General features: G+C 41.4%; 1 protein-coding gene across 11 annotated transcripts in view; it reads right to left on the reverse strand.

Annotated features, from left to right (window-relative positions):
* STRBP (spermatid perinuclear RNA binding protein) overlaps positions 1 to 26,046 on the reverse strand; it is a 61,322-nt gene that overhangs the window by 28,060 nt on the left and 7,216 nt on the right. For 9 of the 11 annotated variants that reach the window (XM_061352569.1, XM_061352568.1, XM_061352564.1 and 6 more), the window contains exons 2-4: positions 9,175 to 9,350; positions 5,709 to 5,926; positions 1,993 to 2,158 (exon numbers count right to left, since the gene is read on the reverse strand). In XM_061352569.1, the coding sequence (XP_061208553.1) occupies positions 1,993 to 2,158; positions 5,709 to 5,926; positions 9,175 to 9,177 (387 nt within the window). In that variant the 5' untranslated portion in view covers positions 9,178 to 9,350. Of the gene's footprint in view, positions 1 to 1,992; positions 2,159 to 5,708; positions 5,927 to 9,174; positions 9,351 to 13,214; positions 13,436 to 26,046 lie in introns of those variants that run through there. The other 2 variants (XM_061352562.1, XM_061352570.1) reach the window with 2 other exon arrangements.

Below are 26,046 nucleotides of genomic sequence, written 5' to 3' on the forward strand. Positions count from 1 at the left end.
CCGTTTACTTCTCATGGTCCCTTTGGTAGTCCTGTGAGATACTGTCCCTTCATAAACAAACATTAATGTCTTAAAAGAATTACACCTGCATTTAGTCTAGACTTTGTCAACCCAGATAATTTCAATTACACTGTTTTCTAGGTGCCCATTCTCACTGCTCTGATCTCCAGTTCGTCCTTCCGCCTCTTTTGCTCCCTTTCCACACAGCACATGAAACTGGATCCGGGACAATACTGCACCTGCTTCATTCATTAATACCTGCCCCAGGAGATCCTTGACAATGCCTGGAAAATGTGGCCTTCCTCTCACCAGCACACCAGTAAATTGAGTGCTTTTAAAATAGTTTTCAATAAGCTTTTTATTTTTTGCTTAGATTTCTTTTGCAGATAATAGTACAAGTGCCTTATAAATCGTGCCATTAACTTGCATTGTACCAGTGTTATCTCAAGTGATCTGTATCCACAGGTCTTTCATTAGTCCTTTGGGACTGGCCTCAATCTCCAAAAGAGCAAAGAGCCTTGCAGATGGGTCAGACTCCTGTCACTGTTCCTTCTGCCTGTGACAGAGCTTGGTTCGTCTCGTCAAGACCACAGGGTTAGAATATATCTGATGTACATTCTAACTTCTTCCCTTCTTGCAGTCTGCACTCCTCCAACTCCTTTGTTCCTATCTCCTCACTCCTGACCTTCAAAGAAGTGGAGCAGAAGCTGTTAACAGCTCTCCACCTGATGGGCTTGGACCTTCCTCCTCCCACTGGACCTGCTGCTTCTGCAGAACCCTCCCTGTCTCTTATGCCCATGATGGTTGAAGCTTGATTCATGAGTCAGATGCCTCTTACGTCATCTTTTCTGTAATCCCTTCCCTTGCAATACTTCTCCCCACAGGATCTTACCTACTTGTCCCTTGAATTTATTGCAGGCTTCACATCCTTCAATTATGACTATTCTGCAATTCTCACTTTTTTTGAAACATATGCTAACTTTTCTTATCAACTTTCAACCCTTTTCATCTCACACCTCACTACAAACAAAAAAATTTACTCTTTACTGCTTGATACATCCCCATCATTTTCAAACAAAATTTACTACTTAAAAGATTCATAGCATTTTTAGTTATGGATAAGGCCACATCTGCAGGCACAACATCATCTCATTAAAACAAGGCCTTTACATGAACAAATGAATAGTGAGAAGGGAATGGTAGATCACATACTGTCTATGTGGAAATAAACACAAGGCATAAAAAGCAGATCAGGAGAGAAGCAGATCAGGTTTGGACATGGTTTGGAGAGAGGCACTTGCAGTGGACTGCTCCAGGGCACAGTTTCTCGGCAGCAGTGTGTGCCAGTCTGGAAGCTGGAGTGATTATTCAGACTCAGCACTGTCAAACAGGTATTATCCCCAGCTGCTTTAAAGAGACTGGTATTAGCTGCAAGTGCTCTTACTGGATGCCAGCATCAGAATTAAATAGCCATAAATAAAAAGAACGATGAGCTCGTGATTAACATGAGCTAAAATGAGCGACCACCTCAAGTGACTTGCTCTCACTTCAGGAGTACAGAGGCGCTGATCTGGGAACAGCCCAAGCGAAGCAAAGCAGCTGCAGTGTAGAACCTCAGCTCCAGGCAGGGGACAAGGACAATACAGACCAATCCACATGCTGGAGGATTTCTGGGACTGTGCTTTAGATCACATTAGTGGTTGAACAGAGAGCAAGAACCAGTTGGGTTAGTTCCTAAAGAGAAAGGTTAGCTGCCATCACAGGAAACGGACATCACAAACAGGGAGTAGGCAACAGCAGCAGTAAGATGTAAAATTATGTCCGTAACTACTTCATGTCACCACATACACACCCTAGATGCCATCCTAGATTCAAAGTGTTTTTTATTCTCTTATCACTTGTCTTTTTTCCTGGTACAGATTCCAGCCTTTACCCAAATACAACTTGCAGTGCTCTCAGCCACTGCTAGAGAAGTACCCTGAATCAACTCACCTGAATTTGAGCTGGGAGATTGTCTTTAACTATACATAACAAGGTCTTTGTAGGTTTTTCTTTACACATGAGCACCAGCTCCAGATCCATATCATCTTTTATCAGCAAGCCCTTTGCAACCAAGCCAATTCTCATAACACCACACAACGTCCGACCACCTTGATCCCTGGAAATGAAACAATTTGGAGTAATTAAAATGGTACTTTCACACATTCAATATAATTGTATTATCCTATCACAGTGAGAAGATATAGATGGGGCTGATGACTGTACTGAAGTGTCACTGGTTAGAAAATACAAATCACAAGATTAACTGCAGCCTAGCCCAAATTCAGTATCTGCAGGTCTACTGAGAGAGCAACAGTAATTAATCTAGAGGAGCCCTCTGAGAGAAATCCTGCTTTCCAGAGTGATCTCAGTTGTCTTTTAGTGACATTCCAACTTTACGCATGGCCACACACCTTTTAAATGTTTGCTGATCCACACATTCAAACCTGTATATTTAAAATTATTTAACTGACTTAGGAAGTCAGAGCCCATACCACAAACTGACATTTGAGGAAAGCTGTTCATTTCCAGAAGTCTTCCAAGCACAATTCCTTCAACAAATCTTACAGCTGAAACCTAGACAAATAGAGGTCTGACTCCTAGTTTTTACTCTCTGGCTGCAGTTTAGGGGAGCATTTAAGAGCTACAGCAAACAGCTTTCAAAGCAACATAAGAACACCTTAGTTTTGAGTGCTGAAAGACTGCAACAAACAGTTTAGTAAGGCTAGGATTGCATAAAAACATAAGAAAAATGCAAGAAATGCATCTTGAACAGTTCAACACTGGCTACTGCCACATAATGCATCTTGCACCTATGGCACATCGCCACTATAACCCCACAGAAAACATGGAATCGGGAAAGGTGGCAAACTACCTCAGCAAGGTAGCATCCCTGTTCCTATCATTATTACCATTCAGAGGGATGGACTGCATATAAACAAAAGAAATCCAAGCCCCAGCAAAACCCCAACACCCAAACCAGTCACACTGTGATGGAGGGCTGTCACGTACATCCTAGGCTTCACTTAGAAGTATCTTGTAAAGTGACTGGTAAAATAATTTGTCCCAAACAAATGCATAATAGACATTTATATATACTCTATAAATAATACATTGATGTTCAAGAGCTGTACTCTAAATTTGTAACAGCACAAGCATGAAAACCCCTGCACACACATGTGTGAAAGCAACTGTTTAGTTGTCACAAAAGCATTTCTGCAGGCTTGGATTTAAAAATACACATTATTTTTTTAAAGAATCCATTCTATGCCATTCTATACCCACATCAGAAGACATCTAAATATGGCACCAGGAAGTCACCACAAAGCACAAAGCACACTGTATCAAGAGAGACAGTGCTTCAGCAGAACACTGAGCTTAAACACCTGCCTTGAGAAGATGACAGAACTTAATTGTCCTTCCTTGGAGAAGCAGCCTATCAACCCACTACAATTATCCTCTGGTGCCAATACAATCACGCTGTCTTAAGCTAATTAATACGTTAATTTATGTAAAAAATTCATATTTTGAAGTGGTTTGCTATTTTTATTTGCATGCATTTCACACCAAAAAAAAAAAACCCAAAAAAAAGTGACATATCACAGCTTGGTCTTACACAAAAAAAAAGCCAGTGATCAGGCTTGTGTCTGTTAAATATTCATTAGGGAACACAGAAAGCCACAGGCATCAAAACGGGGGACCATTTGTGTATTTACTTTTCCAAGGCTATCATACAATGGTCTTCACACTGCTTCATTTAAACTTCATGCAAGACCAGCAGTTTCTTTCAGTAGCTCCCAAGCCCAGAACCTCATCCTAATCAAAGACAAGATTAAATGTTGAGAAAGAAACCTGTGGAAAAACACTACTACTAAGTGAGGAATGTTCAGTAGAATCCATCACCTTGTTGGGAAACCAGATGAAGCAGTGAATGCTTTCTGCCACACAGGTTCCCTCAGCTAATACAGCACATCACTTGTTCCTAAACTGAAGTACATCCAGTTAGTGAGGTACAGCAGGGCTTCATACCTTACTTCTTGAACAGTACCCTAAACATTTACAAGAAACTTGGAAATAACTAAGAACCACATTGCGCCATCCCAAAATGTAAACAACTTCACATTTGTATTATATAGCAGCACACCAACAATGAGAAAAGGCCTCACCACCTTTCACTGACATACAGTGTGTCAGAAAACAGACCATATGTGAAACATTAAACTTTGTCATTTTAAACCAGAACTTACTGGGCAAAGCCTGTGTAGCAGCGGACTTTCTTAACAGTGCATGCATCACTGTGAAGGAACCTGAAAGAGTCCATTGACTACATTTCTAGTGCAGGTTATGCTACAGATGGAACCACACTAAATCCCAAGAAGCTCAGTGGAGTATTGTACTACAGGAAGAGAACTGGGAAGCGTTTTTTTGAGTTCTGACAAAGTAGCTGTTGATGCCCTGGTGCTCTGCTTCCTAATCTGTAACCTGGACAGATACTTACCTGAGCTGGAGAGCACGTGAAACACATCCAGAAAGCAGGGAAGAGCCAGAAGTGCCCAACTTAAGTTTTACACAAATAAACATTAAACAGAGCCAGTTGTTCCTGCTTTTTCCCCCACTCCTGGAGTTATGCTAGAACAAAACTTGGCACCATGGCAGGGAGAAGACTGGGACACAGAGCAAACAGACGTTTCACTCAGTTGATAACTACATAATTGCACTGGATTTGGCTGGGACAGTTACATTTCTTCACAGAAACATGTATGGGGCAATAGTCTGGATTTGTACTCAAAAAGGTTGATAACCCATAGATGCTTTGGGAACTGCTGAGCAGTGCTTACACAGCCTCAAAGCCTTTTCTGCTTCTCAAGCTACCGTGCTGGTGAGCAGGCTGGGGGTGCATAAGGAGTTGGAAAGGTACACAGACCCCAGCTGACCCAAGGGATATCACAGGACATCACGCTCAATATATAAAGCTAGGAAAAGAAGAAGGAAGGTAGGACATTCAGAGTGATGGTGTTTATCTTCCCAAGTAACTGTTACCTGTGATGGAGCCCTCCTGTCCTGGAGAAGGCTGCTCAACCATGGGAAGTGAAGAATTCCTTATTTTGCTTTGCTTGCACACACAACATTTTCTTTATCTATTCAATTTCTTTACCACAGTGAACACGTTTTCTCGTTCTTTCCCTTTTGATTCTCTCCCCCATCCCACCAGAGGGAGGGAGCGAGTGGCCATGTGGTACTGAGTTTAACTGGGTTAAACCATGGCAAAAATGGATCCCTAGAACAGTTAGTTTGTTGGATAAACAGTAGTTTATAAGAATCTTTTTTTGTGTATTAAACTGAAAGAGCCCCTAAACTATATGGCTGTGGATTGGCGCTGGTGTTACAGGGACATGTATTTGCTTACAATTGCAGAAAGGTTTGTCTACTAAATGCAACTTCACAACATCACAGTAAAATAAGCAGTGAAATAGAGAGCAACTGCTGCCCACATTGGCCTTATTACTATGCCCTGCACTCGCCCTGTGTGCTTCCATCTCAAAAATATATCCACTTCCTTTGATGAACATTCATATGCAACAGAATCAAATAACACTGTGACTTATTTAGAGGGAAAGGAACCCATTCAGAGCAGCACAGTAACACATTATGAGGCTCAACTCACTCACTTGGCATTGCTTTCTGCAGCTTCCTCCTTTGCTTCCACATCACCCTCACATTTTGTAGACTTGTTCTTTTCATCCATCCAGTCAGAGACATGTTTAAGGGCACATTCTACTGTTGATACCATGTTCTGGACAGCTTCAAGTTCCTCTGGAGATGGATAAATGGTTGAATGTTTCACCATTACATGGCGGTCATCATTAGCAAAAGATCGGATAGATCTCTGTTATGAAGTGGGAAACAGGGGGGGGAAAAGAACACAGTTACTGGATTATCAATAGAAGGACATTGCCTGAATGGGAATCCTCCCTGACAGATGTAGGACTGTGTTTTATGACGATCATTGCTTATAATCATGCAGGAATGATTTCTTACGTTTATTTAAATACATTTTAAAAAGAATAAGAGGGAAAGCAAGCGAACACCAGTGCAAAGATCAGCACTAAGCTGGTAAAATATCTAAGATCTTGGGTGGGTTGTATGGCACCTGATAGTAGATGCCTAAATTCAGCTCTTCTAGAACCCTTTTACTGGTTACTAAGAGGAACAGGCACATGGGGAGCACAGTTTCCATTTATGTCTACCAGGCACATCTGGAGCAGAGTTTATGTTAGGATGAGATAAATTGTGTGTTAGAGGGACGTTTCCTCACCCCCCCATATGTGACCACACAAGTCTGAGCCACAGTACAGGAGCTGCTACAGACATCTAGAAATGAAGCAACCTGAATTTCATCTTCTGTTTGGTTCCTCCATCATCAGTGGGGGCTGTGACACTGTGTGTGCCAGTGACAGATCAGGAAGAGGGAGAACTTAGGCGTAGGACTGGACAGAACTCTACACCCACGCACGTCTAGAGGCGGATACAAAATAGGGTCAAGACCTGTAGAACGCATTAGATGGCAATGGCTAGAAGTGGGATTTCTGCTGCTTGTCCTCTCATGACTCCCCCCAGTCCTTTTCTCTTTTTCACTGTTTATCTCACTTCTCCCTGCCCTCTCCCTGCCCAGCTTCTCTTTGAGAAGAGGGCATGGTCTGGCTGGTTAATTAAAGAGTGCAAAAGCAGGGAACAAAAAACCCTGAGTTCCATTCCCAATTTCATTAAGTGTCTGACTTCCCTCATCCTTTGACTAGCTTCTCTATTTAGATTAAGCTTTCAAAGCCAGTAGAAATCACTTAGGCCCTGATCTTGCCCAAAGGAACAACATCTCATGGAGATAATAAGCTGTGAGCTACAGTACTGTAAGAAAGAGCATTCCCTACCCTGGAATCCTTGCAGGAATTAAGGTGTTCCTGAATTTCAGCAATCTTTGAGCTGGACGGCTCAGAGCAAAGAGAAAAGCCACGTTCCTTATCCCAAAAGGTAACTTATTTCAAGTAGGGAAATTCAGAAATTTGAAATTTAGGTGAGTGCTGACTGGGTAAAGCACATGGAAAGGGCAGGCAGGGAGAACATGGACAAGATTCCCATTTTGTAAAAGGCATTGATACTCCCCAAATACAATTTTGCACATTCTCAAAGTGCCAAGTGCAGTCATCTATTCCCTATTTATGCCAGAGACAATGGCAGCACGCCTTAGAACAAGGCAATCAAATAACCATTCCCTTATGGTTTTGTTCCTGCTGCAGATGAAGTCATAGGCAATACATGTTGCTGAGAGCAGCTAGGCAAACTGCACAGGGATTTACAGAGGCGTGAATGAAGATGAGGGTAGAGAGAAACTTGTAAGGAAAGACTGAAATAATGTCTTACAAAAAAAATTAATAAAAATAATAGGAAAAGATCAGAGTGTCAATTGAAGCAGTCCACAGTGAAACTTGGAGTCCTGAGTGATACTGATGAGGAAGGTAAACTTAAGTGGTTGATTAGCTTGTGCTAGGAGGCTTACGCTTTGCTACACACTATCCAGATGAGACTATTTTGATCTAAACAGTGACCCAGACCAGCTGTGATCACAGCACAGACCTCTGGTGAGAGCTGCTTTAACTCTTGTTCTTTATAGACACACAAACCACTGCTGAAAGCTTCCCAGATCCTGGAATCATGAACCGAAAACCTCTCTTCCTCCTACACATTAAATACCTTGATCGGGTTTCATTTTCACCCCTGCTTCATGGGTTTGTAACAGTATGCACTCTTAACAACAAAAAAGAGCCTTTCAAGGATGTCAGAGGCCTCTGGGTTGAATCCTTGTTAAAGAACTGGTCAGGATTTCCTGGCTTACTGCATTCACTGGGTCCCTGCCATTGAAGGGCAGCATGACATCAATCCCTTCCTAACTTTCGGGCTCCTACCCAAATGGACACTTGGGGTAGTAAAAGAACCTCATCAGCTGGGGTATGGTTTTATCCCCAGAACTTTCATAGGCTGGAAAATGCTTCCAGGAGGTCCCTCTTGTGGCTTATCTGCAACATGGATACAGAAAGAAGCTGCAGTTCAGCAGTGAAAACTGACAAGCTGGATTCATTAACTTCCCCCCACCATCTCTTACCTCATAAAATACCAATTAGGAAAATCAGTAAAACAGGAATAAATCAGTAATTCTTACATTAGAAGACATTTGTTTCCTTTTCTAATAAAGGGAGACTGAAAAGATCAAGTCTTCATTGCAACTTAGGCCAAACAGAATAGCAAAAATGGGACACTTTGAAATACAGTATGATGACAACCCTGCTCTGATGTGTTCTTCCACCCTTTGTGCTCCTAACAGGTAAAAGTCTTCTCTTAGATAAACACAGCCTGTCAGCAGTCATCAGCTACACAAATGCATTTAAAATTGCATTTCTTCTCATTTCTGTTCTCTCACTAATAATCTTACAGGATGTAAAGATACATAAATATGCTTAAACTCCTCTTCACAGGTATTTTTCAGGAACTGGGTGGGTTTATTGCCTTTTGTGAATACATCTTCAGAATCTTACCATCACAATACTTCATATTTGCATAGCTTTATGAATTCTCAAGCACTCCCAATGCACAACCAATCCCAGGCAGATAAGAAATGACTCTTCACTTAAATAATATACACCAAGTGTATTCAACTACATGCATTTCAGCTACACTATTCACAAAGTCCACATAGAACCAAATTCAGTCACACAAATACGAGTAATCGATACTTGCTTTTGTGAGGGAGAGGTGAATATCAGGATTTGGTTATGTAATCTGCAAGTTCAAGGTCACTCATGCTGTTCACTGCAGCTTGCTAATGCCAGTTTTATTAGAAAACCTTACGAGCATCCCCTTCATTCATATTTAATAATTCATGTAATGCAGGCTCACAAGACAACTCTCTGGTTTTAAGAGGCTGAAAGTGTATCAAACCTCATTTGCTTTGCTCAAAACATGCACTACCATCCCCAGTTTAGTGCAAGGTCAGAAAATCCCTTTAACTCTGGTTTCATCATGCCCCATGCAACGCTCTCAGCAGAGAATATTCTTAATATTCTGTGAAAGATTACAGATACCTACCATGGTTTGTTAGTGTTTCAGCTCTCTCTCCCTCCCTTTCTCCTTTTCCCTCCTCCTTGGTGTCTTGGCTAAGCACTGTTTTGCCTGACAGAACCTCTTCATAAGCCTCTCAGTCCCTTGACAGCTCAAGAGTTCATACAGCCAAGATGCTCTGGGAGTCACTGTCTGCAATTCACCTGTAAAAAGAGAGAAACAACTTGAAACCAGAAGAAATGGCATGTTAATTCCAGTAAGTGTGCATTGCAGCATTTGGAGTCAAACGCTGATTAAAGCAAGGAGCTTCAAGATGGGGAGGCAGCCACCGATCCATTTATTCCTGAACAAGCAGATGTCACTGTGGAAAGCAACTTTTTGTAATGTGCCCACACGTATGTAACGGTTTTCCCATGCCAGTTAGAGCTTATCTCAGTGTGGTTTGTCAGCCACCTGGCAATCCAAGCTTCTGATATGAGGAAGACAGGATATCCAACATCTCAAATATGCTCCATGTGAAACCAGCTCAAGAAGTCTCTATTTTTATGTTGCATGCACATAAAAATCAAACACACTGTGTTTCATTATCTAAAAGAAATTATCTCTTCAAGTCTCCAGTGCAGCCCTTGATCCTAAACGTGTCAGATGCTGATACTGGAAAAACTAAGACTTCGGGTGGCAATAGCTGTAAGTGGTTATTTAGAGAGACAAGCGCATTATAGCAGACTGAAGATACAACTTGTGAGAATGCTCAGCTGAAATCATCCACACCGCCTTTCCTGCCCTTGCACTGCTTTTCACAGCACACAGGAGCAGCCCTCTTGTACTAAACTAGGAAACAAACACCAGCACTGGCAGCATAAGGAACTGCAAATAAATGCTCTGTAAGACAGGAGAAGAGCAGGATAACAGCAGGTAATGTGACAAAGAGGAAAGCATAAGCTCATTGCATAGCAAGACAATCTAGTCCTTGCAGAAAATTCCTGTTTTCTTTTCACTGCACATATTGTTGCATCAGCTTTTTAGCAACGTTTTGAAGCAATTGGAAACCCAGTCAGTAAATTGCTGCAGACTGACACACTCAAATGTTTTCCTTTTCTCCTGTATGCCGATTCTCCTTCTCTAGCAATATGTTGCTTATTGTCTGTCAGAGAATCCTGACATTGTTAGAGATTAAAAGCATGTTTGGTAACAGCAGAGGGATAGGCAAGCTGACTTGAAAGCTGAGTAGATGCTTAAACCTCAGGGGTGTGACAGGGAATAATTAAACGTTGCATCCCATAGAGATTTGAACAAGCTGAGGGAAAGGGAACAACAAATCCTGCTTCACTATTTTCCTAGTTAAGAAATGAATTGGGTTTACAAGACCAAAAGCTTTGGCAGCAAGTGCCTAATAGTTGTTTGTATCTCACACCACATTTAGGATGTAGAATTGAGTAAAACAAAAAGCAGCCAGACAAGAACATTGTGCAGGACCCTGTCTGCTCCAGCAGCTGAAGACTGCCAAGGAAGAAATCCCAAGGGAGTTAAATGCAGTCATACTAAAAATACTTGGGAAAAGCAAGCTAATGAAAACCCTGAAGGACCTCACTTCTGATCACAAAGGCTATACCCTACCAAAGCATATTAACGCTCTACCAAATTGCTTCCCAAAAGACATCAAGAAGGGGATGGTCTCTCATAGGACCAGATTCATCTCTTAAGAGATCTTGAAAGCCAAGCAGAGGCAGCTGGGAGGAAAAATAAGCAAAGATTACTGCTTTGGCACTATTTATTCTATGAGCTAGTCATAATCTCTTCCACATTCAGTAGCCTTTCACCATTTCCAGAAGCAACCAGACTCTTTATGAGGTCTTTTTGGTTTGCTTTTCTATAATAATAATAATATGCTTTTGAGTCAGCAGATGGCAAGCTAGAGAGACTTTTATGAGACATGTTTCTAGATCATCTATTTCAAATTAGTTCTCCCTTCAAACTAAATTCCAGCTCTCTTCACATACTCTTCTTCCCCAAGACTCCTACATTTCACATTTTCAGTTTGCTATCTTCTCTGGTAACTGTAACTTGGCAATTCCAGGCAGAGAGAAGGGCACTGGAATGTGTTGCTGACTTCAGCATATGCCCAGTACAATGTCTCTAGACTCTGAGCAACACTCCAGCCTGGCCTCCCTCTGAAGACTACTGCAAGCTGTTGCTTATCAGCATGTACAGTGTACTGAAAGCAGATGGACAAAGATCGCTGGCTGAGCACTTTCTGGTGCTGCAGTCAGTTGCTGAGCAGACTGTCTCAGGGCACGTCTGCAAACTACCCCACAGGCTCTGGAAACAGACGTACCTCAGGGTGCAGTTCTCATTGCCGAGTGCTCTTTGAAAGCCTGAAACAGACTGAAAACAAATGTTTCATAACTGTGACAGGGCTTAATCTACTGGACAGATGAAGCAAAACCACCAACAGCTTTTAACACTCTGCCTTAAGTGGGTAGTAACCATCTTGTTTTCAATACGGGCTCAACTTCCAGTGACAAGGAAGAGTTACTGAAGGTATTCATGAATTTGATTCTACCTGCCCTGTTTCTCACCAGCGAATGGCGAGACAGTACATACCCAGCTGAACTATGAAGGGATCTTTATTATAAAGCTCAGACAGCTGGAAAGAAAAAACCCTGAAAGTTGAGTTGAAGCTTATATATGATGCCTTTCAAGTCATTAACATCCTAAGAATATCTCACACAAATGTGCACAGGAGTGAAAACCAAATATAGTTCAGACTTTGAGAGAAATTTTTCAACAAAAGCACTAAACAGGAGGGAGTTTACTGTAAAAGTGTAGACACAATATACAGAACAAAGTACACTTGACAGCATGCAGAATTAAATTAGGGAAAACTAAAATCAAATCTGCTCAACCATATGGACTAAGGCAGCAGAACATAGCTCAGCACCAAACACATCAGAAAGCATTATGTGAAGTGAGCAGCAATTCCATAAATCCAACAGTATCATTTTACTACCAGGCTGTAGCAGAGTATTTGCCCCTCCATCCTCAGGGAGGTAACAGCTGATGCCTGGACTAAAAGGCACAGTATTACAACACATGGTTGTCAACCCGGGGCTGCCACCCACACTCCGCAAGGAAATTCCTAGGACAAGCTCCTAGTGCTACCACAACCTTGGTGACCTTGAGAAGGTCATTTTACCCCTGCATCCTGTGGCTCTAAAAGTGTAAAACAAGAGTAAATACTTGCTGCCCCCAAATCAGGTCACAGAAGAGCTGAGTTGAGTCTGCAGTGGGGTTTAAAGTCACTGGGATTTGACACATCACAAATGTTATTAAAACATCATGACAGTCTAACAGCGTTTCCATTAAACATCCCATCCTTCACGTAAGTTTATGCTTTGGCACAAGACAAACAACGAAAAGAATTTCAGATGAAGCCTTTGTAACAGGATATATTCCTGCATCTGGCGAGTGTGTTCCCAAGAGACAGACATTTAAACAGCCAGAAGTAATGAATATGCCTCAGTACCTTTGAGCGCTTGTGAAAAGTGAAAAAGCAGGAGAAACGGGTACTTGCACTCCATGGGGACTGGAATGTAACATCAGAACTAGGGAGCTGTAAGCTTCTAGAAAGGAGAGACAAACTTTGGCACCCTGATACCCCTTGCAGCACAAAGTTATGTTGCATGGAATGACGAGGAGGAAACCAGAGTCACTGGACTCCAGCCCTTCAAACCCTCACTTCAGTGAGCTGCTCTTTAGGCACCTGAGCAGGCCACGTAGAACACCATGAAAATGGGTTTTAAATGCTACATCAAGAAGGCATATGCCAACGATATTCAGCTGAAGCATTAAAAACACCCTCCACCCTCCTAATCTACCTTATACCACTATCTGCCCATGAGAAAGAACTACAGTTTACAGTGTACACCACCCTAAGATCACTCAAAGTTTATGTTAACAGAGCAACAAGGACAACTAAGGTTGCTAATAACAAACCTGTCTTTAACACAGCCAGAGGTGTATCAGACACAGTAACAGAACTGGAATGTACATCCCTTTTTTCTTACCTTTACCAAGGCAGATAAAGAAGTTTGCAACTTTAAACTGGAAGCTTATTTTAACTTCTGCTTTGCATTCAGGTAATTTCTCATCACACTGTCCAAAGTGCTGCTGAAAATATGTTGTGTTTTTTCTGCAGTATAATTTTATTGCTGGCCTTCTGCCAAGAGTCTTTCTGGCAGCATCTCCCACAGTTGGAAACTGTGTATCTGGGTCAGAAAAGACAAGCCGCTTTTCAGAACAGCTCAATACATTTGGCAGAGATGCTGATATTGTAATTGAACTCTTTCAGCAACTCTTTTTATGATGTACCCAGACACCAAACAAAACAAGATCTGCAGTGTTGATTAATGTCAAAATAACTGACAGAGAAATATCAAAATAGTTTTCCCTCATGTTAAAAGTATCAACAAACTGAGGGGAGCAGATAAGAAATCCAATTCATGAGGATTCAGTGAGAAGCACAGGGCAGAGAAATCCACAGAGTATGACTGACCCTCCACTTGTGCAGGTATTACTTTAAATCCAGACTCCCTGTACACTGCACAGAGCTGGTTTCTTTATTCTTCTCCACCATAAGAAGAGAAATCCTTGGCACTCATCACCATGAAAGTATTCTGTAAAGAAGTGCAATTGTAACACTGGGATGCATATTTAATGAGACTCAGCTTGCTTCCAACAATATGCTCAGCATTCAGTTTCACCTGGAGACTGTACATTCATAGGAGTTTTATTATTTTCCAGGTAATGTAATTCATGGCAAAATTGTATCTGGGTTTGCATTGAGAAGAGTGGAATTTTCCAGCCAAATTAATAATTACAAAGCAACACTGCAGTTAAAAGCTGGGAAGGTACTTCCCTCTGGCAAATCCCCGCACTTCATACAACAAATACTTGCATGTAGCTTTACTCCCGCCTGTTCAGCTCTCACAGTGTTTTGAGAAAAGCTCCTGTGCTCAGGAATCCCCTAGGAGCAGCCTCTGTCCAGCAGCCCCAACACGCAACTTTAACAAGACCCAAAGACAGGGCAGGCACATACTTGATGAACAGATCTGGAATCATGGACAGGGAAATCAAAGTCATCTTTGCATGGTCCACAGCTCTGGCAGTGCTCACAGCACAAGGGAAGCAGCTGCCCAGTTGTTAGCATGGAAGAAGCTACAGAAAGAGCTCCTGGAGGGATTTCAGCTGTGCCAAGGACAGGCATGGAGAAAGAGCCTGGGGACAACGCATTCAAAGATGCCACAAAGTACTTGTAAAGAACACATGGATTCTCCTCCAGATTGTAGAGCAAGGAATGAAAAAACAACCAAAATAAATCACACTGGTGAAGTAGTTAAAAAAGTTGAAGAAATAGAGGCAATCAATCAATTAATCTATATTAATGCCTGAAGGTAACAGGAAATAGGGATGTGCAGAGCATAGTTCGTATTTTTAGCTCCTGGAAAGAGGGTGAAGAAAAGATGGTCTAAGGGGAAATCATCACTAGCCTAACAGGAAGGTTAAAAATGGAACACGGAGGCACAGTGTGAGCATATATACAATCGCTTGAAGAAGAAAATGCTGTATCTTATATAGAACCACATCCAATCTCAGAAAGAAATATGCATTAGTAGAAATAACCACAGATAGCAAATTATAACGTGTAACAAAAAGATAGTTTTGGAAGGAATATAAATCTTTCTCCTTTATGATTCAAGCTCCTCTTCAGTAGTGAGGACAGGAAGATACGTGATCAAACTTAACAAGTGCTCTTCAGAGCAGCACACCAGTTGTAGTCCTCAAGGTATTTCTTATATCTATCTCCCTCCAGATTTTTATGTAGCCTCATGTCCCCCAACAACTGCACAATGCCCAGCACACCACTCCCAGCTAGTGCTGAGAGTCTCTAATGAAACCTTGGAATGGGTCAAGATGCAAGACTGAGCAGAGATAGAACAAGTGCAAAGGAAAGAAAGGTGTAGAAAGTGGCTGGTTTTAAATTACAAATTGACATGTGAACATTAATAGTTCCATGTATTTCCTGCTCAACCAGTCAGAAACAGCCAAAACTGAACTGCCTGTAAAACAGTGCTACAGCAACCAAGTTGTTAAAGGGAGCACTTGGCAGGTGTGTTAAAGAAAATAATCACAGATTAGATAATACATAAATAATTAATAGCAAAGTATTCATTTGGGACAAGGCAGAAACCACCAGTGGATTCTCTGTCTGTGAAACGTTAAACTGACTTCTATCATCCTAACATAGGCATTCCTGCTCTTCTGGCTAAACTGGACAATGCAAACCTGCTGCTACTTCACAGCACGCACCTGTTTGTGAAGCAGCCATAATCTGACATCCACATGCAAGATCATCTGAAGTTCCTAACCGACTATATTCATTTACAGTTGAAGAATTAATTAATAAAAAGTATTACATTACACTGAAATGACACCGTCTGCAATGTCATTCATTCAGAGACAGACCTGGTTTAAACAAAATTCTGGATCTGGGATTCAAATTACATCACATTCTCCAAAAGAACCACATAAAGCAGTTCAGTGCCATGCTAGGCTTCTCACCACGCAAGCCCTGTCCTGCACTCACATCCCAACACTAAAGCTTTAAAAACCTTCAAGACTAATAAACCTTCAACACTAAAGCCTTATAAACCTGATGGATACTTTCCCTGTTGTTTGTATCCACTTCCTTATCTGCAAGGCTTTCTCTGCTTCAGAACCATAGTGGGAAACAGCCACAATGTTTAAGGGATTAAGAACAGGGACACATTCCTTCCACAGCACCCTTCTGCTCAACTGAAATAGCTGCAGTGCCCCAGTTTCTTCCCTGCTATGATTCATATCCCATAGACTGTAGGTTGACCTGAGCCGCAGCCTACCAACTAACTACATTTTACACACACAATCAGGATGTGGAAAAGGCTAGCAAGATGTCACTCTTCCATGAAGAAGAATCCATCTTCTACAGAAATGTGAGAGGCCAAAGGCACGCACATGGAAAAGGCTAAAAATCATGGCATTCCCTCACTGTGGTGGTAATGAGAGAGACTGGAGAACAAACTGACCTACAGAAAAACTAGATCTGCTTGTATTGGTTGTTTGCACTTCTCATCAATTCCATGAGGCAACAGCAAAACTATTTGTCCCCTGTTCTGCATCCCAAGCTAAATCATATCTTGGTAATTAGTAAGATGAGAGAGTAAAGCAACGTGGATCCTAAACTTGTGTTGTAAATAAAACAAAATCAGTGCTTTTTTCTTACAAGTAATACAGTGTGAATAATTGAGATTCACGTTTTTCTACTGTTTACATCAAGTTTCAATTTCAGAGTGTTAAGAAGCTTTTAAGAACAAATGCTGTCCTCCTGACTAAAGTTTCAGCAAGCCTTAATGCTGAAATTTAAGCAACATTTTCTCCTCTCCGGTTTCTTCCCATGTCAATATGTAAAGAAGCTGGCATTTTCAATATTGCAAATCCACACTGGCTACTGTGCACATCTGCCTTCCACAGCCAGTTTAAACATTCATAACTCTGCACTTAAACGCATTTTCTACTCTGCTATTCTTGCTGCTTCAGTGCCTTTTTGGTTATTTTTTAATTAAAGGGGGATAATTTCAGAGGATTTGGAAGAGAAGAGCACTACACTCTGCAAGCACCGTGCAAAGAGCTCTTGTGCTCCCAGCCAGTATATCTCCTCCATGACCAGACTTACACCATGGTTTAGTTCCACTTTGACTACTGAACACATCCACTTTAATTTTTACTGCCTAACTGGTTATTTTGTCAAAGAACATCTTGTCAAAGGTCCTAGGTTACTTTAAGCTTCTTTAAGGTATCTTCCTCTCATCCATCCAACCCTGTTACTTTCTGTTTGTTTCTCTCATTCTCCTGTGTCCCAGATTAGAATTTCCAGGGAAGCCTGAAGCCCAATGTGACAACATGTAATGCCGCAGAAGCATCTGGAACTAAATCTGTAATTATGGTCTTGGGGTGTTTCAGAAACCAAAACTTCCTCCCTTGAAACACTCTTCCTTTACAGTGCTGCAGATCTGACCTGTGCAGTCTCAGCAGCCCAGAGGAGCAGCATCTTGGCTGCTGCACCACTCAGGTCCTCATTCCCACTTGCAGGGCCTCACCACAGCCCTCAGCTACAGCAAAACCAAACCTGCAGCTTAATGAATGGATTTCTTCCACATAACTGACTTGGAACTGACTTTATAAGTCATTCAGACAAAAGAGAGGAGAAAGGAGGATTTTTAGTAGAATTGTTTTTAAAAAGCACATGTTCCATAAACCCAGTATTGAACACCAATGAATCGGTGTTAGTAATGGAAACATTTGGAGTGGGAAGAATGACAGAAACAGAGATCCTGTCTGCCAGGCAGGAGCTACCAAGTTTGATTTCAAATATAGTTGAAGAACCCCTACAACAGAAAGCAAAGGGAATATCTCTCCAGGGAACGGTACCCTGGCTGCCATCAATTTTCAGCCTCAGAACACAATTATTTTCTTCACATGCACAGTAACCCTACCAAAAGATTTGAATTAGTTTATCTAGGCGTGAAAGCTAGCAAAATATCCTTATGAAAGTAACACACATCACCACACCAGTGTGTTAGTCTGGCATCAGTGATTTAAGTCCACTGTTCATGTCTTGAACAAGATTTTGTAGTCGGAAGCCCTGGCTCGGCCAACAGGAAAGGTAAGAGCCACAGACACATTTAGAGATTTACAAAACCCAATACTTTGAAAATCCCATTTTCCTGGAATACCAGGAGACTCTCGAAATATTTGGAATTGGCTTAATCCAGCATCTTCTTGCCTCAGCAGATCTCTGCTGCAAACATGTGCTGTCAGATCTGCCAACTGCAGTTGCAGAACTCATCTATTATTCTTCTCCCCAGTTAGCACAGTGGAGCTGTGTAAAAGTATAAAAAAAGCTAACTCTAGCAGGGACCATCATGGTGGCAGTGCTGTTTGAAGACCACAAGCTAAGCTGGCAAAGTTAAATTCTCAGTGTAGGTTATACCTGTGTGTCATCCTTAGGAACTTCCTGAGACAAGTAATGAATTCCACAACCTTTTTTCTTTGCTTATTTTTAATATGATATTGAAATAGAAAAAGATTAGCAAAATTATGTTTAGGCACCTGTAGCACTATATTCTCCAATGTCTTTAGAGAACAAAACTGTTTAAGTAATTGATCTTGAACTTGAGAAGTTGCATTCAATTGAGTTTTTTATCTTTTGAATTTCAAATAAAACCTGGTGGAAGCAAGACGCCAACAGCACAAATCTGCCAATCTCACCTGGGGGTCATTTTTAAGAACAGACATGACTTCTTTCTTTATATTTCATATAGGGCTCTGAATTAGTTTCATCTCTCTTCACAGATAACAATGTCATCTCTAGTGTGCCACTTCACTCAAAGCAGCGTGAAAGATGCTTCTTCATCTCTTAATAGAAGGCTCTTCAGTTTTTGCCACTCAACACCGTTTTCTTTAGATCAGGTAATGAACATTGTACCTTGTTCTCCCTGTCAGCATTAAGCAACACATCTCTGAACAGCAAAATACAAGGCTGTAATGAACATCAGTGTCTTGGAGGCCACATGCTTGCCACAAGCACACAGCAAACTGCTCAACTCCAGTGTAAAAGAGGACGCATACCCGGTTTGGTGTGAGGGAAACAAACAGACTGTGCAATCAATAGCAGCATTCAAAGTGCTCTGAGCTTTGCGGGGAGATTGATTTACAACAACAAAATTCCTTCTCCCCAAAGCTCCCTTCATACACTACAGTTGCTAAAAGTAACACTTGAAATTACTATCAGGGGAAAGACTAGAGAAAAATAACCTAAGTTAGTTTATTTTGGGCCATTAACTGCATTTTGTGTCTAGCCACTTCAGTTCCCCTGATAACAGGAAACCTGCTGTCCCTAAAAGCATCATTGAAAAATAAATCCCATCAAAAGAAGGTGCATTTGGAAAGCTAAAACCTGTCAGGGTAGGAGCGTGCACAGTGCAAGAGGCAGAGGGCAGGGTCAAAACCTGAATTAAAACCAACTACTACACAAACAGATGGTGTTCTCCTAAACTGGGCAATAGGATGTAAAACCTTTCAGCCCTCAGTGAGAAGTTATGAGGAAACTAGATTAGAGTCTTGACATTTTTATTGCCTACTTAGGCCACATATGTAAATATGGGTCCATGTCACATCATTATTATAGGCTGCCACAGCAGAGAGAATGAGAACACTGACCTCTGGTCTTGTCAGCACAAAAAAATCTGTGTGGTTGTCAAAGTCTATACTTTCAGTGGTAAAAAGACTGTCAGATTATAATGCTGTCAATCCAGTTTATTCCACAGTTCAAACAAAATTCAGCTCTAAAGCATGAAACTTGTGTGTTAATGAGAAAAAAATACCTTAAAATAAAAGTACCAAGATGTGTTGCTTTGTGCACTGAAAGCACTTCTGCTGTTTTACAAGTTCTTCTATTCTCTCTGCATGGCTCCTCTGCTGTGAGACGCAAGTCTCTGTTACGGGCTTGTCAGTGATATTTGCCAACTCCTACGCTTGCTGCAGTAGTGTTCAGAGGCCAGTCAGAACTAACTTGACAAGTTAGTTCATCATTAATTAACTGCAGAAATACATTAAAGAAAACAACACCAAGGTGAAAGAACTCTTCCAAAGGCTTTTTGCTGCTTTTAAGAGGAACAAAAAGGAAGTAATTAAACCTGGCTAACACTTCTCACTTAGCATCTTGCTCTAAAGCATTTAGAACTCACACTTTGAAGGACTAGGGGAAGAACTTCAGAGCCACCAGTGCAGAACCCTCAACACAAAAAACCCTGTCCCTAAAATTCAGTGGACAAATCCTACCAGAGAGTTTCATGCTTTACCAAGACAAAATCCAGAAGTTAAATTTAGAATGATGATTTCTGCAGGCACTCAGATGTTTCTGTTCTAAATTTTCTAGAAATTGCAAATTAGAACTTGGCAGACTTTAAACTGACCCAGCATGTGTCTTCTGTAATCCAAATCATATTCTGTCCTATTACTCTGCAAAACTGTTAGGAAAAAATACCATGCCTTTCAACACATGGTTTCAGACAAGTGACAGAGACATTCCATTTATCTCTGGGCTAAGAACAAAACTTAAGTAGTGTTTTTTCCCCTTGGAATACTGCCATGAAAATTAAAAGCTAATAGAGGAATAGGTTATCTCCATTGGAAAATAAGTATAGTTTGCTTAATACCACCACTTACATAAATGTATTAATTCGAAGTGCTTGTGGTAATCTTTTTCCATTTACCATGGGGAGAATATATCATATTTCTAGACTACTCCTCAATCCTGCAACCAGATACTCACCAATACATGCAGGTGTCACCGGGCTGTTCTGTGGAAGCAGCTGGCAGTCCCTCCAAGTTCACTAGCATTGTCTCTGCAGCTACTCAAGAGATAAAGGTTTTTTGCAACACCATGAACAACAACTTGAATGAACCAGCTCAGAGGTTACAGAGCAGAGCAATCTGGGAAAGCACTGTATACTAGTAAGCAGACAGTACTACCCAACGTTCCATTGCTGAGATAGCAATCTTCAGGCTGGACTAAACAGCAGAGACTAAATACATTACTCAGTTTCTTCCATTTTGATTGCAGTATCAAGCTTCAGAGTGCTTTTATTAGCAAAAAGTTATCAGACCTTAGCTGTAGCACAAGAATTTCACAACACTTCATAAACATTAATTCTCCAATTGCTGTAATAGCTGTAAATGTTATACTGTCTGCATTTAGAAGAGACCCTGTTGCCCAATAACTTAAGAGACTTGCCCAGTGCCATAGTAAAGGAGTGGTGGGACCTGGAAAAGTAGTTCATTTTTCATTTACTGTACACACTAAGTGTGGAGCATGCCCTCTCCCCTCCTTTCTAGCTTTCCACCCTTTACTTAGGATTATTTAATTTGAACAGGCACTGCACTGCTGGCTGCTTTTGCTATTTAATCTCTCCCTCACAGGACAACAGTACTCCTCCACAGGTCAGCCTGGCAAACTGTCATAGCAAATGCCTGACAACAATTACCTGTAGATTCATGAGATTCAAATTAGCAATTCGGTATCTGAATATGGTGTGATGAGACACAGGAATCTAATTCAGAATGTGCCCTATTTTCAGGCATCAAATTTTTCTGAACACTCAACTCTTTTGTAAGTCAAACTGACATGGACTCAAGATCTTTATGTCTTTTTCCAAAGAGGACAATGCAGTTCCTCTTCTGCGAGGCAGCAGGACACACAGAGTCTGTTCTCTCGAAGAATTGAAGCCAGAAAAATAAGAGCATTTCAGGACACCAGCAAAGGACCTGAACCATTTTGCAAGATAAGGGGAAGCTTTGCAGCCTAACTCTGAAAGCAGCCTACTCCTTACCATTGAGCAGCGCACTCTGGACACCAAATTGTGGCATATTTTTTGGGTTTGAATTAAAAACCAAAGTAGTTGTCTTTGCCACTTGGTGTTTCTTTGCCACGTGCTCTACACAGCATAGGAGCAAGCTACGGAGGATAGGGGTGTTCATTCTTTTCTTCAAATAAACAAACATCTACCCATAAACCCCAGTCTTCACACTGGATACTAGGCAGCTATCTAAACCACCCCAAAACAATCCAAGAGGATGGACAGCATCTCTTACAAATCAGAAAATGAATTGGTAACTCCCAGATGACCAGGAGCACACGTGTGTCATCACTTCCCCTGCCTGTACCCCAGTCACACACCTCAAACAGTATCTCTTCAATCTGCTTCACACTAAGCTCCAGCCATCTAATTGCAGTTTATAATTTCTGTGAGTTCATTCAGGATGGCCACTTTGATCCAATATCAAGGAGACTAGAGACTGTACTTCAATGGGATGATCCCTCCAACAAGCCCAACTCTGCCAAAAGGCCACTTTTCATCTCTACTGATGCTACTTTTCCTACTTCTAACCCAATCTTCTCTTAGCAAACACGTACCGCTTCCCTTGGGCTTCAGGCATCCTGGTTATTTGGATGTCCAGGCAAGCAGTTTTGTCCTCTGTACAGCAAACAGGAGATATTCCAGACCTTGTTAGAATAGAGTATTTTCAGCTGGAAGGGACCTACAATGATCATCTAGTCCAACTGCAACACAAGAGGAGCACAGATAATGGAAATGGAGCAAGGCAAAGGCAAGTGAGGGGAAGTACAGCAAATCCCTGTACTCTCAGCCAGAAGTCAATCTTTTGTGTACTGAGCATGAGACTTGCTACTGTACTGTGTGATGAGGGTAAAGAGAACTCATTGAGACAAGGTGCACCTGCTAAAACTGGCAAGAAAAACAGCTGACTACTGCAAATCAGTAGCGCCCAGTGCAAACAGAAAGCAAGTCTCTGTTCTCATGGCACAAGAGAACTCCATTACTGCAAGGAGCACATACAGATCAGACATTTACTAGCAAAAGAAGCTAGCTAAGGGATTTATATTCAAGATTACAGATCACACTATGAGAGAAAACAAACATGCCACTGAGTCCCATACCCAGACAAGCTCTCCTCGAGCAGTTCTTCCTCTGAAGGAGAACTGCAAGGAGACAGGCTGAGCCAACACTTCCTACAGCAACTGCAGAAGCACCAGTACAATGATATTCAAACCCCGCAGTAACTGCAGAAGCATCAGTAAATAGACAGTCCAAACGCTGAAGGAACATTTGACAGTTTCAGCTGGACTCCCTCTACCTCACTGGGCAATTAATTGATCCCAGTCAGCTTAGTTCAGCTCTGTATTTGCCTGTTCCTCTGCAGACTCTTCTGAATCCTCTTTAGCCATAATATTCTTTCAGCACACTCTTCCCCTGCAAAATGTCATGGAACTTGACACAGCCATCAGAAGTTTTGTAGACATGGTGCTGGAATGATGGCCTCTCCTGTATGGTGCTGCTGCAAGTTCTCACTGAGGGTGGAATGCTGTTATGACAGTGACACTGTGCTCATGTTGCATTACTAAAAGCACACTTAGAAGCACCTCAGCAGAAACCAGACCAGAGGCATGCTACCACCCAACTACACAGAAAAAGCAGATCCATCTGTAATGTGATTATTTTAATACTAACACAGAATCCATTAAGGATTCTGTGTTCCATTAAGGAACACAGAACATTGCACCTATGCGCTGGTAAGTTCTTCAACTAAGAACAGGAACTTACTGAAGAATGTTTGGAGCAGCCACATCCCATTTCCCTTTTCAGAATCTGCTTTCATAAGTCACGGTGCCTCAACAGTTGCAGCTTTATCAGTAGTCCCATATAAGCGCTCTATCCAAGAGCTTTTCCTTAGCTCTGCAGTCATACTTCGTTTCACACTGAAACTTGGCATGAAGCTCAGGCTCCTGACCCATAGCAAGAAGTTAAACAACACTGCTCGTTTGTTTTTAAAAGGGTCAGGAAGTCTCCAGTTTCGGGTTCTTCAGTGTTAGGTCTGGATGGAAGCAAATATACACAGTACCAACTCAGGAACATTCAGTGTTCAACCCCAGTGTGCAAAGAACAGGGGTTAATCAGAGATCTGTCAAATATGTACTTTGTAAACTGCTCTTATTATGGTTTATTACATGAGGTCACATCCACAAAAAAAGATTTCTGGTCAAGAGTTCACTACTTATATAATGCTGACTCCCAGCTACCTGCTATAGACAATATCCTTTATCTCATGAGCTAACAAAGAGGAAAATGACTGAAAGATAAAGCAGACTGCCTGAAAATAATCAACCTGCAAAAGACAATCTTATTCCCACACGGAATGTTAGTAGAAAAGACACAAAGACAAAAATATTTTGATTTTATTTTTATGCCTTTTATCACAACTGATTCCAACAGTACCATCACTACTGAGACAGTGACAGCTGTTTTTTCTAAACTGTGGAATAGTATGAAATCTGAAGTGGAAAAGTATCGTGTAAGTTGGTAAAGCATAAGCATGCAAAGGAGGCTTCTACATCAAATTCATTCCTTAGCAGGCCAGCTCTGAAGGAATAAAGAGTACAGTTCCAGCCAGCCATCTTCTAATACAAAGTAACATTAAAAATATATATATGTATTTATTTAGCAACTACAGTGTCAGGTCTCACATCATTTGCTAAGACTGAAAATTCAATCAAATTCTTTAAACTGTCAAAAATACCCCAGTTACAGGAGGTTCTGGTTCACCTCCTAGGTGGGAGTCATGATTCTTTTCTCTTACACAAATTTAGACAACTGTGTTCTCTCTTCAGCCTCCTGGCCATCTGTAGAGATGAGGAGGTGTGTACAGATGTGGGCTCAGAGCAGAACAAGCTACTTGTCTGAGCTCATATTTTTGGCAGTCACCAATTTCACCCTCACCCACCAGAAGCTGAGAAGTTACCAGCTTTGTCTCTCCCCCCACTTTCCCAGTATTTGCCTTTCTTTCTGGCTTTTCTAGAACACTTGTCACCATATTTACCAGAGTACATTTATTACCGGTTTCAATAACAGTTTTTGTAACAGAGAAAAGCATTTCAGGCCTTTATAGGTGAAAAATCAGACAGAAAGAAATGGAATTTTGGGGTAAACCGGTGGCAGAATCTGAAGAGAGGCCAAATGCTCCCCTAATCAATACTTCCAGTTTAATCACTAGACCTTTTTCACTGGATCACAGTGTTACCCTGTGCCTGGTATTGAAGACATTACCCACTGGGTTTTTTACTAGTTTCCAGTTTTAGAAGGAATGCTTGCAATTATTCTGGGCTTGACTGTGATGTAACATCCCCAGTTGCCATGCATAAGCGCTGCATTTGAAGCCCAGTGATACACTCTTTAAGGTCATCCAAATGGCACAGCTGATTAATTTAAAGAAACAAATTAAGTCTCAGTATGACTTAAGACTTGGACAGCGTGACCGGGTAACCAAAGAAGTCCTAATCTATTTGTTAAATCCAATTATCTAGACATCAAATCAAGAGATCATGAAACATTAGGACACTGAATAGCTGCTTATCAAATACTTCGAGCTCTCTGAAAAGATGACAGTCACTAAGAATCTATGATATGGAAAAGGTGTTCTTCAGAGGAGAGATGGAGAGAAATCAGTTCTTGGGCATTTACGTTTTCCTCTCATCTTCTGTTGAGTTAAACCAGCTATCAGAGTAAAGGGAAAGAGATTAGGATTGGCAGTGGAACAGGAGCAGAAATCTAATCTAAGTCTCTGTACTGTATGCATTTACAAAATAATTCCAGCAGATACCCAGCTCCAAATAGGTTCCCGGGTAGGATTTCTGTCTAGGTTACCTACGGGGGGAGGAACTCCAGTTCTCAGTGTACTTATTGTTCAGGAAAGGAACTACAGAAGCCAAGAACTGAGGCTTTTCTTTCTCTTTGTTTCAGGGTGAGGGGTTACAACTAACATCCATCTGAAGTATTGCTCATTAAGAGAAAAGACCCCTACCTAGGCACAACTTTCATGTCTCTATAGAAACAGAAACAAAGAACAAAATTAGGCAGTCAGATTCAGGAGTCCATCTCTACAATAAAGTACAATCCAACTTGAAATTTCTTATTAATCTACTCTAAAGTCAGTCCAGGCTTGGCTCTGGGGTGCACAACTACCATAGTATGTGATACGATGGGACTAAGCACTTCCCAGATTTTTATGGGTACCTTCCAATGCTCAATTTTCCCTACAAACACTTCATAGTCTTCCGTATCGTTCTCTACAGGATTTTGTTTCACCTGTCTTACTTGAAGCAATATGTTCCCTACTTGTCCCATCATACCACAGCCCCCCAGCTTTCCAGTGGCTGTATGTATTCTC

Source organism: Neopsephotus bourkii, unplaced genomic scaffold, assembly GCF_033783945.1.
Source record: "Neopsephotus bourkii isolate Nb327-2 ecotype Australia unplaced genomic scaffold, CSIRO-AGI_Nbou_v1 NB_659, whole genome shotgun sequence".
NCBI lineage: Eukaryota > Metazoa > Chordata > Aves > Psittaciformes > Psittacidae > Neopsephotus > Neopsephotus bourkii.